Raw genomic sequence first — 17071 nt, forward strand, 5'->3', positions numbered from 1 at the left:
TGTCTTACCTTTGTGTCTTTCTCAATTCCCTCTCAAATTTTATGGAATTGACTACACAAACTCTAATGCACTCATCATAGTCACTGCAAGATGTTGTACTTCAAAAAAAAAGGATTATTTACTAGCAGCACATCTGATCAGCAACTCTGCACATGGTTCTACAATCATAAGTGGAAGGAGTGGAAGTAGCTGCAACCAAAGCAATTTAATTCAATGAATATGGTATTAAATGTGAAGGGAATTTGCAGACCACATTCAAATCAGTCTGGCCAACGTGACTCCAGATTTGCATCAAATGTAATTGACTCTCAACTGCCCTCTGAAATAATCTAGCCAGCCATTCAACTCAAGAGAAATTAGGCAAGGGCAGTTAACTGTCTTAAAAAAAAGTTGTATTAACACACATATTAGGGCAGTTGACCAATCAGGTTTGCTTAAAGAGGTTTGAAGGTGCATCTTAAAGTATAAATAAGACAGAGAGATTGACTGAGAGAATGTTCCAGAGCTTAAGACCTTGAAGCTGAAGGCATGTCCAGGTGAAGTAATTAAAATTGGGAATGTTAGAGACCGAGATTGGAAAAGCACAGCTGAGTTACACGGCTGGCAGAAATGACAGAACCAGGAAAAAGATAGAAAACAAAAATAGAATTCTAAGAGGCAGTACTGAACTAGGAGCTATAAAATAAGGGTTATAGGTGAACAGAACTGAGTGAGAGCAGAGATACAGGCAACAAAGTGCTGAACGACTTTAAGTTTATAGTGGGTGGCACACGTGAGCCCTGCATTGGAATAGATTTGATATAACAAAGACATGAGAGTTTCAGCAACTGAATGAGCTCAAGAAGGGGAAGCATTAAGTGATGTTACAAAGGTGAATCGCGCAGTTGTCGCAATGGTACACATGTAATTGTAAACTCTCCATAGGATAACAAGCTTGCAACCAGTCTGATTCAGCCTCAGAAAACCTCCAAGGAAGATGTTAATCAAGAAGGTTTGTAGTAGAGTTTGAAGACAATAGTTTCAATCTTACCAGTACCTAATTGGAGGAAACTTCTACTCTTTCAACATTGAATGTTGGTTAAGCAGTCTTGATAATTTGGGATAAATGGAAGGGTCAAGAGAGGGAGGTAGAGCTGTATGTAGTCAGCAAACAAGTGGGAAAGTTGACATAGTTTCCAGACAACATCACCAGATAGGATGAACTAAGGACAGATGTTTTGAAATGGGAACCAGAGAGATGCTGCAAGAGTAAACAGAAAATCAATTGCAGGTGATTCTTTTGACAATGATTGCATAATGGAACCAGACAAGTAGATTCACCCGAGTGGAGTGGCATTGGATTGGGATAATGTGACCATCTGTACTAAAGATGGCAGACAGGTGAACAGGAAGAAAAGTTCACCTTTGTCAAGGTCATACCGATTGAAACTCAGTTTCAAGACAGCAGCTTCAGTATTATAGAAGAGATGAAAACCTGATTGTAGAAATTCAAACATAGAGCTCTGGAAAAGGGAGCCTCAATTTGAAAGGCAATAGCACATTCAAGGACTTGTAAGGAAAGGGAGGTTGAAGGTGGGGTCACTGTAGCAAGGATTCAAGAGTCATAGAGTTTGAAGAGATGGAAGATGGCAGCAGACTTATGGAGAGAGGGATCATACTCAAGAGACAGAAACTTTAACAATATCGGTTAGTATGGGAGTTAGAGGAAAGTTGGGTTGCCAGAAATTTAATGGGAATTGAAGATGGATATAATGAGCTTGGAGAGGGATTGTGCGAATACAGAGAAAATCTAGAAATTCATAACAACTGTTGTGAAAGATTACATTAGTTTTATCTGGATAAAATGAATGCAAAATGCAACCTCCAAGAGTTACGTCTGTAGCTTATCCTTCAACGGGTGTCTCTGACTTGATATTTCTCAATTGGGGTTAGCCAATTACAATTTCAAATACACCACTAATTAGTTTGAATTATTCATTTTGAGCTGAAAAATGTGTTGCTGGAAAAGCGCAGCAGGTCAGGCAGCATCCAAGGAGCAGGAGAATCGATGTTTCGGGCATAAGCCCTTCTTCAGGAATGAGGAAGGTGTGCCAAGCTGGCTAAGATAAAAGGTAGGGAGGAGGTACTTGGGGGGAGGGGCATTGGGAATGCGATAGGTGGAAGGAGATTAAGGTGAGGGTGATAGGCTGGAGAGGGGGTGTGGGCAGAGAGGTCGGGAAGAAGATTGCAGGTCAAGAAGGCGGTGCTGAGTCCGAGGGTTGGGACTGAGATAAGGTGGGGGGAGGGGAAATGAGGAAGCTGGAGAATTCTGCATTCATCCCTTGTGGTTGGAGAGTTCCTGGGTGTGAGATGAGGCACTCTTCCTCCAGGCATTGTGTTGCCATGGTCTGGCGATGAGGGATCCTTCCATATCCATCACAAATTCACCTGCACCTCCACACACATCATTTACTGCATCTGCTGCACCCGATGTGGCCTCCTCTACATTGGGGAGACAGGCCGCCTACTTGCGGAACATTTCAGAGAACACTTCTGGGACACCCGCACCAACCACCCCGTGGCTGAACACTTTAACTCCCCCTCCCACTCTGCCAAGGACATGCAGGTCCTTGGCCTCCTCCATCGCCAAATCATGGCAACATGACGCCTGGAGGAAGAGCGCCTCAGCTTCCGCCTAGGAACCCTTCAACCACAAGGGATGAATGCAGATTTCTCCAGCTTCCTCATTTCCCCTCCCCCCACCTTATCTCAGTCCCAAACCTTGGACTCAGCACCGCCTTCTTGACGTGCAATCTTCTTCCTGACCTCTCCGCCCCCACCCCCTCTCCGGCCTATCACCCTCACCTTAACCTCCTTCCACCTATCACATTCCCAATGCCCCTCCCCCAAATCCCTCCTCCCTACCTTTTATCTTAGCCTGCTTGGCACACCTTCCTCATTCCTGAAGAAGGGCTTATGCCTGAAACGTCAATTCTCCTGTTCCTTGGATGCTGCCTGACCTGCTGCAATTTTCCAGCAACACATTTTTCAGCTCTGATCTCCAGCATCTGCAGTCCTCACTTTCTCCCATTATTCATTTTGAATGAAGCAACTTAATAACAAAGAACTTGAGTGCTGTATTTAGGTAAGAGTAAATTCTTGATATTTTAAAAAGAAACACTTTAATACTTATCATGATGGAATAAAACATTGTGAGTATCCTCTTAAAAGTAATATAGTGAAGTAATGTAATACAAGCATGACATGATTCAAACATCAGCTGGCAGTTCAACTAAGGATCAAATGAACATCAATGTTGAATAGAAAATGGTTATTTCCCTTAAGAGAATAAGTGACTTTAGCTAAAACTAGTGGCTTTGTGCGAAAAATGACATTCTTAGATGTGGAACAGCTGGACTCTTATTCTAATAATATTTCATTAATCTATCCCAGCAATATATGGGCCACAATTCTCTTTCCCTCATCTTTCATGTAAATTTGAAAACTCGTGAGGAAGAACGGCAACAAATAACATTGTGCAATGCCATAAATGTTTTCAAATCGCAATTTTTATTTTACTATTCTTTACATTAAAAATTATAAAAAGTAACCCACATTCAATTTACATTACTTACAGATATACAGCATAATTAGAAACTCAGAAATTGAGTTCATAAAATATTATTCTACATTTGTTAAAGAACGTAATATTTCAAATTTTGCCAAAAGGTGCAGTTGAGAATGATTTTAGCTTCTTTCTCTGGTTAGTCACCAGTATTGCACAATATCACTTACACTGGCAAATACCGATTTTCACTTGATCATTTCCTCCTCATCAATTCCAAGTAACAGAATGTCAGAGTTATTCTGTAATAAAAAACAATATTAATTGGAAGACAGTATAAGTGAAAAAACTTCAACAATATTACGTTTACTCAAAGTCACATAGCATGGAACAGACCTTTTGGTCCAATTTGTCCATGCCAACCAGATACCATAAATTAATCTAGCCCATTAGGAAATAATGTCATAGAAGAACTTCCACAAATATGAAGGACTCATACTGCAGCATAAATTACTAGGGATTATATCTTAGACAAATGAAGTGTTTATCTTTTATTTTATCAGTAATTATTTGCTATTGCAAGACATACCTGCAGTTGTTCATATTATAAAGAGGGACTTTGAAATGGGTGACTTAATGAAGGATTAGTATTAGCAGTAACTGATAGGCTTTTTTTTAGTAACCAGATTCTCCATAGTTATGAAAATCTCTAACACTGGAAACTTCATTAAATCTCACTTGCTTGCGCTTAATTATTTTAAAATATATATCCTACTTCTGAAAAGTTATATTAACCAACTTGTGTATCAACTGAATTGCATTCCTGGTTCCACTTACTGCTGCCAATCGAAGCTGAGAAATTAATAAATAGCCACACTCCTGACCTTATGACAAAAGAACAATTATAGATGATGTAGCCAAATATGGTTGGGCTGAGAGAGTTTCTCTAAGAAACCCCTACAGTAATACCCATGGGTATGATCATTAGTTTATTGGCCCTGTACAACCTCAATCATCTCCTCTGGCATTAGATACACTTCCTAACACTAACCCTAATCTTCAATTAATTTTGCTTGAGCTACTTGGTGTCACATTGGGAAATGTTACCTTGACGTTGAGAACAATTACATTCTCTTATCTCCTCCTACATTTAGCAAAGTTTCAATTTCTGAATTAAAGTTGTGATAAGGCCAGCTGCTGAATGGTTATGGAAAATCTGAACCAAGCATCAGCAAGCTGTTTAATGGTGAGTAGGCAATGCTTTTCCTTCCACCAGGATTAAGAAGCTGATAGAGCTCGAAGTGAATGAGTATTCCTTTAGGGTTTGTATATACATGAGAAACTTGTACATTGTTAGGGAGAAAACAGCATCATTGCTGCATTAGCACATCTCAGCTAGGTCTGGCACACCAGTCTTCAGCACCACAAAAAGCCCATAGTCAAGTTCCATTGATTTGGTTGTGTCTACTGCACTTAGCAATTTGTTAATGCCACATGGAACAAATTGAATTTGCTGGTATTGTTGCAATATCACTTTAAGAGAATATGCAGCTAAGGTGGGTTTCATTACAGAACCAAAATGTAAAACAGCACATGTTCAGCCATCTCATAATTAGATATCTTTGCTGAACTCTCCTGTAACTTGAATGGATTAGATTTGTGTACAAATTTACTGACAGTTTACTAATCCCAAGTAAGAAAAAAGCAAGTGACACAACAGGCACCTGTATCAACAATAGGAAAATTAAGTGAAGAACAAACAGAAATGCCTACTTAGCTCCATGCACTGAAGCTGTTTGTAAATAACCTTACACACAAACTAATTCCACCATATAAACAGAATACAGGAACAGAAGTAGGTTTTCATTTAGCCTGGAGCCAAACTGTACCCTGACTTCGTTTGTACACCTATTAATTAACAAAAAAAAAATCTGTCAATCTTAAACTTAAAAGTAATTGAGCCATCATCTACAGCTTCTGTTGGAGAGTTTCACAATCCTACCATTCTTTATGTGAAATGTTTTCCAACTTGTCTCCTGGTTATGGTTTGTAGGATTATGCTTCCAGGAACAAAATTCCCCAACAAACAATGAGAACTTCTCTTGATTTGCCCCACTAATTTCTTTTAAAAACCTATCAGAGCATCCCCATGTTTACATTGCAGAATACACAAAATATTGTACTATTTCTAAATTTGACCACTGGAGAACTGGTAACAACTTACAAATCTCCTTCCTAGGCTAATATTTTCCAAGATAATCACACTGAAAATTACACACATTAGTACTGATGTGATCTAACTAGATCAATGTACAGATGTAGCTGAACCCCTTCCTTTGCATCAAGACAGCTGGTATATAGGTTTGAATATATTTTAGATTTGAATATACCTTTGTATCAAATGTTTAATTGTAATGATCAGTGCACTAGAATCCCCAAGTCTTTGAATTTCCACTGTTCCATAGGCCCTTATCAATATGCACTACAACCCTAAAAACAATTTATTCTCCCAACACTAACCTCCTATACACATCCTCAACCACTCTCCCGCCTATCAACTCTCGACTGATCATGGGTGAAAACATGAAACGTCTAAGAAAGAGACTCGACCAACGATTATTTTAGTCAATAGACAGCTGTGGTCCAGGACTTCAGCATGCAGACTTTTCAATTTATTAGTTCATCTGGCATGATACAGATTTGGCAAAATTGGACTCTTAGTGTTTTAACCAGTTTGCCATGAAAGAGTTTATCAAAGCCTAACTGAAGTCCATTAACTGCACTCCCATTATCTATACACCTAGACACCTTGTTGAAATATTCAATCAAATTTAGATATGATCCCATCCTTTTAAAGCCATGCTCAGTATCCTTGATCAATCCTTCCATCTCTAAGTTAAAGTTTATTTTGTCCTTTAGAATTTTTCCCAATAATTTCCCTACCACAGAAGTTAGAGTCACTGGTCTGTGGTTTCCTTGTTTAACCTAACTATCCTTCTCGAAGAATGTCCTCCAGTCCTTTCACATTCCTCCAGTGGCCAAAGAGGATTTCAAGATTAATGTCAGAGCCCCTACAATCTCCTCCCTTAACTCGCATAGCAGCTTAGGATACATCTCCTCTATGCCTATGGAGTTATCCACATTCAAGCCTGTTAAAACTGCTGATAATGTCTCCTCTGTCATATTAATTCATTCAAGTACATCACAGTCACCCTCCCTGTATTCCATACTAACATCATCCTTCTCTACATGAATACAGATGCAAAATACAAATGTAAAACCCAAGGCATACCTACCAGTTCCACATGCACCTTTGGACCTTGGTCCAAAAGAATCCTACTCTTTCCTTAGTTATTCTGTTGCTCCTAATATACTTATAAAGAAAATCCAAAGGTACTTATGTTATCCACAAGTGTTTTTCATGTTTTCTCTTTGCTCTCCTAAATTTCTTTTTTAAGCAGCTCCCTGTCGTTTCTATATTCCTCTAGGACATCCACTGTTTTCAGCCTTTGGTATCCACCATAAGCTTTCTTTTTTTCCTTATCCAATCTGTGTGCCCCTTGACATCCAGGGCTCTAGTTGGTCCCACCCTTCACCTTTTATAAGCATACTGGCACTGCACTCTCACAACTACTCTTTTGACTGTCTCCCATAGTTCTGATATGAAATTTCCTGCAAGTAGCTGTTCCTCACTTTGGCCAAATCTTGGCTATATTAATATTGACCTTGTTCCAATTTAGAACCAACATTTCTAGTCCATTTTTGTCCACATCCATAATTATCTCAATACTTTCTGAATTATGGTCACTATCAAAGTACTACTTGCTTGCCTTCATTCCCTAAAATTAGGTCCAGTGCCATCCCCTTTCTTGTAGGGCTTAAAAAGCTCTCCTGGACACATTTTAATAATTCCACCCTTTCCAAGCCTTTCACAATCGATCTATTCAAATTATACATTAGTCAGATGAAATTACATAATATTATTACACTATTATTTTGACACTTTTATGAAATTTGCCTACAATTTGTTTATCTCCCACTGTCCAGGAAGCAGGACATTCTGCCCGAACTGCTTCATGCAATGTTGACTGTAGGATACGCTCCCTCATGGTTGCTATTTTGCTAGCTTCTTATCTCAGTTTTTTTTGTTGAATTCAAATTTCACCATCTGCATAGTGGGATCCAAACTCATATCTCCAGAACATTAGCCGAGGGTTACTGCAGCAATATATGAAATATGGCAACTGATATGTGCACATAGAGATGTACAGCATGGAAAAAGACCTTTCGGTCCACCCATCCATGCCAACCAGATATCCCAACCCAATCTAGTCCCATCTGCCAGCACCCGGCCAATATCCTTCCAAACCCTTCCTATTCATAAACCCATCCAAATGCCTTTTAAATGTTGCTATTGTACCAGCCTCCACCACTTCCTCAGGCAGCACATTCCATACACGTACCACCCTGTGTGTGAAAAAGTTGCCACTTCGGTCCCTTTTATATCTTTCCCCTCTCATCCTAAACCTATGCCCTCTAGCTCTGGACTCCCCGACACCAGAGAAAAGACTTTGTCTATTTACCCTATCCATGCCCCTCATAACTTTGTAAACCTCTATAAGGTCTCCCCTCAGCCTCCGACGCTCCAGGGAAAAAAGCCCCAGCCTGTTCAGCCTCTCCCTATAGCTCAAATCCTCCAACCATGGCAACACCTTATAAATCTTTTCTGAAGCTTTTCAAGTTTCACAACATCTTTCTGATAGGAAGGAGACCAGAATTGCACACAATATTCCAACAGTGGCCTCAACAAGCCGCAACATGACCTCCCAACTCCTGTACTCAATACTCTGACCAATAAAGGAAAGCATACCAAACGCTTTCTTCACTATCCTATCTACCTGCGACTCCACTTTCAAGGAGCTATGAACCTGCACTCCAAGGTCTCTTTGTTCAGCAACACCCTCTAGGACCTTACCATTAAGTGTATAAGTCCTGCTAAGATTTGCTTTCCCAAAAAAGAATGCAGCACCTCACATTTATCTGAATTAAACTCCATCTGCCACTTCTCGGCCCATTGGCCCATCTGATCAAGATCCTGTTGTAAACTTCTTCACTGTCCACTACACCTACAATTTTGGTGTAATCTACAAACTTAGTAACTATACCTCTTATGCTCGCATCCAAATTATTTATATAAATGACAAAAAGTAGAGGACCCAGCACCAATTCTTGTGGCACTCCACTAGTCACAGGCCTCCAGTCTGAAAAACAACCCTCCACCACCACCCTCTGTCGTCTACCTTTGAGCCAGTTCTGTATCCAACTGGCTAGGTCTCCCTTTATTCCGTGAGATCTAACCTTGCTAACCAGTCTCCCATGGGGAACCTTGTCGAACGCCTTACTAAAGTCCATATAGATCACATCTACCACTCTGTCCTCATCAATCCTCTGAGTTTTTTTGAAGAAGTAACAATCAAGTTTGTGAGACATGATTTCCCACACACAAAGCCATGTTGACTATCCCTAATCAGTCCTTGCCTTTCCAAATACATAAAGATGTCACAAACAGTAACATGATAATAATAGGTAATCTGTTGTACCATTGCTAATTTGTTGTTAGTTGAGGGTTAAATATTAACCAAAATCCCAGGCAGCATTGTAAAACTGGATGAAAGACCAGCATCGCAAAGTACAGCACCTTCTCATTTCTTATAGCGTATCACTGGTGTTGCATTAATGTTAGTCTAGATTAGTGAAGAACAACTTAAGCATTCAACCATCTGAATCAGAGTCACTGAGTCATGACTGATACCTAATCTAATAAACTTGTTATGCTAGTGTTTAACACCACATGTTTAAGAGGACTTAATTCAAGTAATTAATGTAAAATACTTACAGACCAAATTGGCACTTCCTTCAGTTCTTGCTTTTCCTTGTTTGTTCACAGTCTGCTGTGCTTTACTTTGCTCATCCCCTGTGAGTAGTGCTTTTATTTCTGATGGTATTTTTCCCTGGTCCATTGCTGTGCACCACTGCTTGTACTACAAAATAAAAAGACACCAGTGTAGACTTCAAATACAGGTGCAGACCAAAGTCCTGTGTGTCTACTTAAGAACTCTCAAAAAGATTCCGCTGGCAGTATCCACTGAAATCATTCAAAATACAATTGTAAGTACAGATACAGGAACTTATCAGTTCAGGACAGCAAAATATTACATGTAAAGAAGCAGCCCAGAAGGAATAGTCTAAAAGTGTTGCCAAAACAATGCTCCAAGTTTTACCAAAAAGTGATGAAACCTGACAAACAGAAATTTTCAAGAATCTTCTAAGGACTAACCAGCTTTAGAAATGTGGGCAGGATTAATAAAACAAAAAAGGTTACCTTCAAAGGCCAAACCATGTTTCTCATGCTTCATCATAACATCATAACAATGCTAGTCATCAACACTGTAACTTACCATCTCTAGCTCTTCTCTCAGAGCACAGATTGCTCTCTCTCTTCTAGACACAAGCTCTTCCAAGTACTGATAACGCAATTTCTTTCTTGCTCTGCATTCTCTGGCACTCTGGCGACTTCTCTCAAGCTTTGCCTTTAAATCAATTTTAGCCGGTTTACGTCCTCGCTTTCCAGGTTTCTTCACTTTACCTCCCACCACCTGGGAGAGGAAATGTTTATAGGGATAAACAAAGTATGACATACAGATACTGCAGTTCAACAAATTCCACCCATTAAGTATTTTGAAATTTACATTTATTGAATTCAGACAGAACATATCTTTTGTTCCATTTTCAAAAGATCTATGAACTGTTAGCCATGAAAGCTATGAAAGTTATAACTTCCTTTCAATTAATGACAAGTTTAGTGTATCAATCAAATGATGGCCTATTTGTAACTCACATTTTCCTGGTACCCATTTATAGTTTCTTTTTAAATTGCTCTCTAACTTTAAATGGGATTTTACAGAATATGTGGCAAAATTGTTTGCACACACCAATATAATTTGGATACTGCCCAAGATATATATTGGATGGGAAATACACAATTTAAAAGGGAATCACACTTACTGTAATGAAATGAGAGATCAGCCACTTTCCCCTATATTTGTACAAGCTTTTTATTAGTCAAACAGGGATTATGAAGCAATTATTACAAGGTTGTTTGAGGAAGCTTGTTACAGACGAACTGGCTACCAATTTCCTACAAAAAACAGAAACTGCTGGAAAAGCTCAGCAGGTCTGGCAGCACCTGTGCAGAGAAATCAAAGTTAATGTTTTGGTCTGGTGACCCTTCTTCAGAACGCTTCTGTAAACTCTGTTCTGAGGAAGCGTCACTAGACCTAAAATGTTACCTTTGATTTCTCTTAAGCAGATGTTGCCAGACCTGAACTTTACCATCAACTTCTGTTTTGTTTCCGATTTACAGCATCTGCAGTTGTTTCAAATTTTACCAATTTCCTGCACTACAGCAATGTCTATACAACTTCAGTCGCTATGAAGTACTTAATGTCTGGTGTTGTGAAAGCCACTATATAAAAGATTTATATTGTCTCTAACCTTTTGCTGTTGACCTTTATGACAGAAACAGAGCTTTAACCTTTCAGCAATGGTACATTGCACTTCTGCCTGTCAATTTATCAGCTGTTCAACTCAGTTTACCATTCTTAATTCTTTTCTCATCCCTTCAGAATTCACCTTCCATTAAATTTAGAACCCCAGTTTTCTGATTCTCAAACCTAGCAATAAATTCAATCATGATATCGTCAGTATTCCACAGGTGTGTCTTCCACAGGTGTGTCTCACCACAATCTGATTCTGTTATGATGCTCATCAGAAAATATATTTTGTTGCCATGCAGGCTTTAAAATATATTGCTCCAGAAAACTCCCAAATACAGTGTGAAAAGCACGGAATCTCAAATACTATGTGAAAATTCAAATTTCACATCATATTCGCATTTTTGTTCCACGTACTTCTCTGTTCTTCAAATTTACACTTTACATCACCCATTTACCCAGTGTATCAGGAGGTCTGAATCGAGAGTGCGGTGCTAGAAAAGCACAGCAGGTCAGGCAGCATCCGAGGAGCAAGAGAATCAATGTTTCAGGCATAAGCCCTTCATCAGGAACGAGGCTTGTGGGCCAGGAAACTGAGAGATAAATGGGAGGGGGGTTGTGGCGGGGGTGGGGTGAAGGTAGCTGAGAGTGCAATAGGTAGCTGAAGGTGAGGGAGAAGGTAATAGGTCGGAGAGGAGGGTGGAGCGGATAGATGGAAAAGGTGACTGACAGTTCAGGAGGGTGGTGCTGAGTTGAAGGCATGAGATTAGGATAATGGGGGCGGAGGGGGAGATGAGGAAACTGTTGAAATCCACATTAATCCTGTGTAGTTGGAGGGCCCCCAAGGCGGAATATGAGGCGTTCTTCCTCCAGGCACTGGGTGGTAAGGGTTTGGAAATGGCAGAGGTCCAGGACCTGCATGTCCTTGACAGAGTGGGAGGGGCTGTTGAATGTTCAGCCACAGTGTGGTGAGGTTGGTTGGTGCAAGTGTCCCGGATATGTTCTCTGAAACAATCCGCAAGTAGGCATCCTGCCTCCTGATGTGGAGGAGACCACATCAGGTGCAATGGATACAGTAGATGACATTGGTGGAGGTACAGGTAAATTTCTGTTGGATGTGGAAGGATCCTTTGGGGGATCCAGCACCACACTTTCGACTCTGATCTCCAGCATCTGCAGTCCTCACTTTCTCCTAGGATCAGGAGGTCTGTAGTGTTACGATATGGGGTTAACCCTCCTGCTTAATTTAAACCAGCAACACAGAAAAGATTTATCCTGTGCAGTAATCTGTGAAAATTTGAGAGGCCAAGAACTATTTAAAGTAAAAACTAAAAACTTTCTTTCTTAAAACATAACAGCAAATAATTAACTCTTTACAACTTCTTCCTCTAACCTATCTTTTACATTCCCTTATATAATACTAGTCCAATAAAATCCCCAATTAAGATTTACCAAAAATTCAAATTTCAAAAACCGACAGCTATCGAATCTTCCCTTTTATTTCTTCCTCTGTAGATTTGCTCTCCAGGTCAGAGAAAGAAATATCAACACTGTGCAAACTCCTTCTCTAGACAGGTCCCTCTCAGAGAGTTCTTACTGGCAGCATACACCTGTTGGTCTTTTGGCAGTTCTCCCTCAACTGTTCAAGCTTTCCCAATCTTATACCCCAAAGCATCAGATTGTGTCACTGGCTTTTAGTATTGTCAATACACTAAATTCAAACTTGATCGGAGTTTGGTATTTTTCGGGGTACATTTTAAACTGATTGGCCTAATTCGAAATTGTTTTTTTGTCTCCAGGCAACCAGCTACTGTAGCTGTTGGACTAAAAGGTTACATTGTAGCTTGTTCAGAACACTTGGTGCTGTCAGGTACTTCTGCTAGCTTTTAACTCTCTTAAAGGTACAGTACACTTCTACACCTTCAGAATACCCACCCCTTAAGAAAAAAATAAAACGTCGTAATGAAAAGATGTTTGTTTTTTACTTACGTTTAATCACATTACCCTAACATACCGATAACTTATATAAACATAAAAAAAAACAAATCTCACCTAAACTTCATCAGTTAATTCTTACAACCTACAACATGTACAATTTTTAAACTAAAAGTCTGTAACATAAGACTCCAATGAAATAGTCTCATATTTTTGTCTTTAGAGTGTTCTAAGAACATAAGCGGATTGTGATGTGCATACACAACCATCTCAGATGCATTGTTCGTGACATACACATTAAAATGGTGTAAGGCCAGTACCAAACTCAATAGGTTTTTTGCGATCATGGAGTATTTCATCTGGTGGTTGTTGATCTTCTTTGAAAAGTAACCAACTGGCAGTTCAATCCCATCCTCACCTTCCTGTAGGAGTACAGCTCCAACTCCTGTCACTAGCATCGATGGCAATTTTAAAAGGTTTTTAAAAGTTTGATGTAGCTAAAACTGGTGTAGTGGTTAATATTGATTTCAAATGGTCAAATGCCTCCTAGCATTGTTCTGTCCACCGAAACTTTGTGTTCTTCTTCAGCAAATTGGTTAACAGTGGCACTACACTGCTGAGGTTTGGAACAAACTTCTGATAGAATCCGCTGAGTGCTAAGAATCTTTCTTCGAGGTTGGTCGTGGAAATTCCTCAATGGCCTTCGCCTTTGCGTTCTGTGGGGTCAACCTTCCATGATCGATGTTATGTCCCAAGAATGTCACCTGTGCTTTCACGAATTCAGTTGTAGACAACTAGCATTGCAATGATCAATGATAATTAGCACGGTTTTCTGCAAGCTCAGAATGTCCATGAACAGCAACTGACACACTGCTGCTAATAAAGGCAACGACTTCCAGTTTCAGAAATTGCTGCCGTGCATGAATCTTGGGAGATTTTGGAACTGTGTTCATAATTCAAGGTAAAATAGAGGGTCCCTGTGACCTGTTCTGAACTTTGCTTGGCAACAGGCCTGGAGTGGTTAAAGATCAAAAAGGGGCCCAGATTGTATTACTGGGGTGACAGCCTAAGGTTGGAGACAATGGCAGCAGTCCAAGTTTACATTAGGTAGACTCTGAACCTCCCAAAGTCTAAAAAAAAGTTAAAAATAAACAATTGTGCTTTGTACTGACTGTGAAAATCAAGAATAGCTAATCAGCATTTCTACCTGGATGTGAGGTTGCCATGGGGAAAGAGTGCAGAAGAAACCATTTTTTGAGATCAAGTTACAGACGTCTGTACAAATCAATGAATATCACAAACAGCAGTTATCAGTAAAAAAAAAGGAGACTGCTTGGGCTATGTCAATCAACAGAGCTAAGTACAAGAGGGAAAATGTCTGTACTTGAAGAGATGCATCTCAGAGACGTTTAAGGACACTGATGTGGCCAGAAGGAAAGAATCATCAGTGCCGGCTTAACAGCTTGAAGTGGATTTAAGATTCGTTCCAAGCAAATACTCAAAGTTACTACTTGACAAGACCAGAAAATGCAGACCTAATGGAAGTTGGAAGGAACTATGGCGTATTTGCTACAAAAACTCAAATTCCAGGAAGTGAGAGATATGAGTGTAACTAACAGATAGGAACATTCCTCTTACATATCAGAGCTAGAACAACATTTAAGTAGTTTGTAACAATAAATAATTAATTCAGAGGAGAAAGTGAGGACTGCAGATGCTGGAGATCAGAGCTGAAAATGTGTTGCTGGAAAAGCGCAACAGGTCAGGCAGCATCCAAGGAGCAGGAGAATCGACGTTTCGGGCATAAGCCCTTCTTCAGGAATGAGGAAAGTGTGTCCTGCAGGCTAAGATAAAAGGTAGGGAGGAGGGACTTGGGGGGGGAGGGGCATTGGATATGCGATAGGTGGGAGGAGGTTAAGGTGAGGGTGATAGGCCGGAGTGGGTTGGGGGGCGGAGAGGTCAGGAAGAAGATTGCAGGTTAGGAAGGTGGTGCTGAATTCAAGGGATTTGACTGAGACAAGGTGGGGGGAGGGGAAATGAGGAAACTGGAGAAATCTGAGTTCATCCCTTGTGGTTGGAGGGTTCCTAGGCGGAAGATGAGGCGCTCTTCCTCCAACCGTCGTGTTGCTATTGTCTGGCGATGGAAGAGTCCAAGGACCTGCATGTCTTGGTGGAGTGGGAGGGGGAGTTGAAGTGTTGAGCCACAAGGTTGTTGGGTTGGTTGGTCCAGGTGTCCCAAAGGTGTTCTCTGAAACATTCCGCAAGTAGGCGGCCTGTCTCCCCAATATAGAGGAGGCCACATCGGGTGCAGCGGATGCAGTAAATGATGTGTGTGGAGGTGCAGGTGAATTTGTGGCGGATATGGAAGGATCCCTGGGGGCCTTGGAGGGAAGCAAGGGGGGAGGTGTGGGCGCAAGTTTTGCATTTCTTGCGGTTGCAGGGGAAGGTGCCAGGAGTGGAGAATGGGTTGGTGGGGGGTGTGGACCTGACGAGGGAGTCATGGAGGGAATGGTCTTTTCGGAATGCTGATAGGGGAGGGGAGGGAAATATATCCTTGGTGGTGGGGTCCATTTGGAGGTGACGGAAATGACGACAGATGATAGAATGTATATGGAGGTTGGTGGGGTGGTAGGTGAGGACCAGTGGGGTTCTGTCCTGGTGGTGATTGGAGGGGCAGGGCTCAAGGGCAGAGGAGCGGGAAGTGGAGGAGATGCGGTGGAGGGCATCGTCAATCACGTCTGGGGGGAAATTATGGTCTTTGAAGAAGGAGACCATATGGGTTGTGCAGTATTGGAACTGGCCCTCCTGGGAGCAGATGCGGCAGAGACGAAGGAATTGGGAATATGGGATGGCGGTTTTACAGGGGGCAGGGTGGGAGGAGTTGTAGTCTAGGTAGCTGTGAGAGTCGGTCAGTTTATAGTAAACGTCCGTAATTCAGATACTAACTTTGTTAAAAAAAACTTCTAGTTATGTTTTCAATACTATGTGATCTTTTACTGAATGTATGCCTCTGTCACTTTGTGTACTTACTTTCTGATATGTATATAATAGAGAATCATTTATTTGTGCTAGTACTGTAACATCACCATACATTTTGTGAAAACCCCATTTTCACAAGAATTCAACTTCTTTAACGAAAAATAGCTATATACCTGGCACAAACTTACTTAAAGATCTAGATTCTTTTAATATTGTTTTTAATAGACTGTAATAATATTCCAAGTTTAACCTATACTTCCTTTACTATAATATTGGTGATTTAAGGACACGTTTAAAATAAGTATAAGCGAAACCAGAGCTGAAACATGTTTACAAACATGGCTCTCCGTGGGCCCGAGCAGAGACATGTTGATACCACTAGGCACACCCACCTTACTGTCATCCATACTGGGCCGATAAGCCACTGCCTCGGTCAGACACCAACACCAACACCAACAACCCCCAGGCCCCGGTCGCCAGGAGAGGCCCTGATTCCAGGCCCTGTTAGCAGCAGAGGCCGCAGCTCCAGATCTTGTTCTCTCCTGAACACTCGCAGCCACTCGCTTGAAAACAAACACTGAGGCGCATGCGCAGGATCGTCATCACTCGGCGACGGAGCCTGTGTAATGTCAGCGCTGCGCGCAAGTGGGCCCAAACCCAGCCAACACTTAGAATAACAACCTCACTCCACAAACAGTAACAACCCAATATCCTCAAACACCAACAACCCCACACCCCCAAACATCAACAACCCAATATCCTCAAACACCAACACCCAAACCCTGAAACACCAATAACCCCACACCCCCAAACACCAACAACCCCACATCCTCAAACACCCCCAAATACCAACAACCCCACACCCTGAAACACCAACAACCCCACACCCTGAAACACCAACAACCCCACACCCTGAAACACCAATAACCCCACACCCCCAAACACCAACAACCCCACATCCTCAAACACCCCCAAATACCAACAACCCCACACCCTGAAACACCAACAACCCCACACCCTGAAACACCAACAACCCCACACCCTGAAACACCAACAACCC

General features: G+C 41.1%; 1 protein-coding gene across 1 annotated transcript; it reads right to left on the minus strand.

Annotated features, from left to right (window-relative positions):
* Positions 1 to 3530: 3530 nt before the first annotated feature.
* On the minus strand, positions 3531 to 16581 carry crebl2 (cAMP responsive element binding protein-like 2). Its single transcript, XM_072552126.1, has 4 exons — positions 16404 to 16581; positions 10003 to 10200; positions 9441 to 9585; positions 3531 to 3846 (listed from the first exon to the last, which is right to left on the minus strand). Coding segments are annotated over exons 1-4 (360 nt in total). The 5' UTR covers positions 16419 to 16581; the 3' UTR covers positions 3531 to 3844.
* Between the last annotated feature and the right edge of the window lie 490 nt (positions 16582 to 17071).

The sequence above is a fragment of the Chiloscyllium punctatum genome, chromosome 32 (assembly GCF_047496795.1).
Source record: "Chiloscyllium punctatum isolate Juve2018m chromosome 32, sChiPun1.3, whole genome shotgun sequence".
NCBI classification, from domain to species: domain Eukaryota; kingdom Metazoa; phylum Chordata; class Chondrichthyes; order Orectolobiformes; family Hemiscylliidae; genus Chiloscyllium; species Chiloscyllium punctatum.

Bases quoted from the DNA above. Each gene is read 5' to 3' on its own strand.
- crebl2 (XM_072552126.1), bottom strand. The intron at 9,586-10,002 runs GTAAGTTACAGT...TTTATTTTGTAG, and splicing joins TGAGAGAAGAGCTAGAGATG to TACAAGCAGTGGTGCACAGC.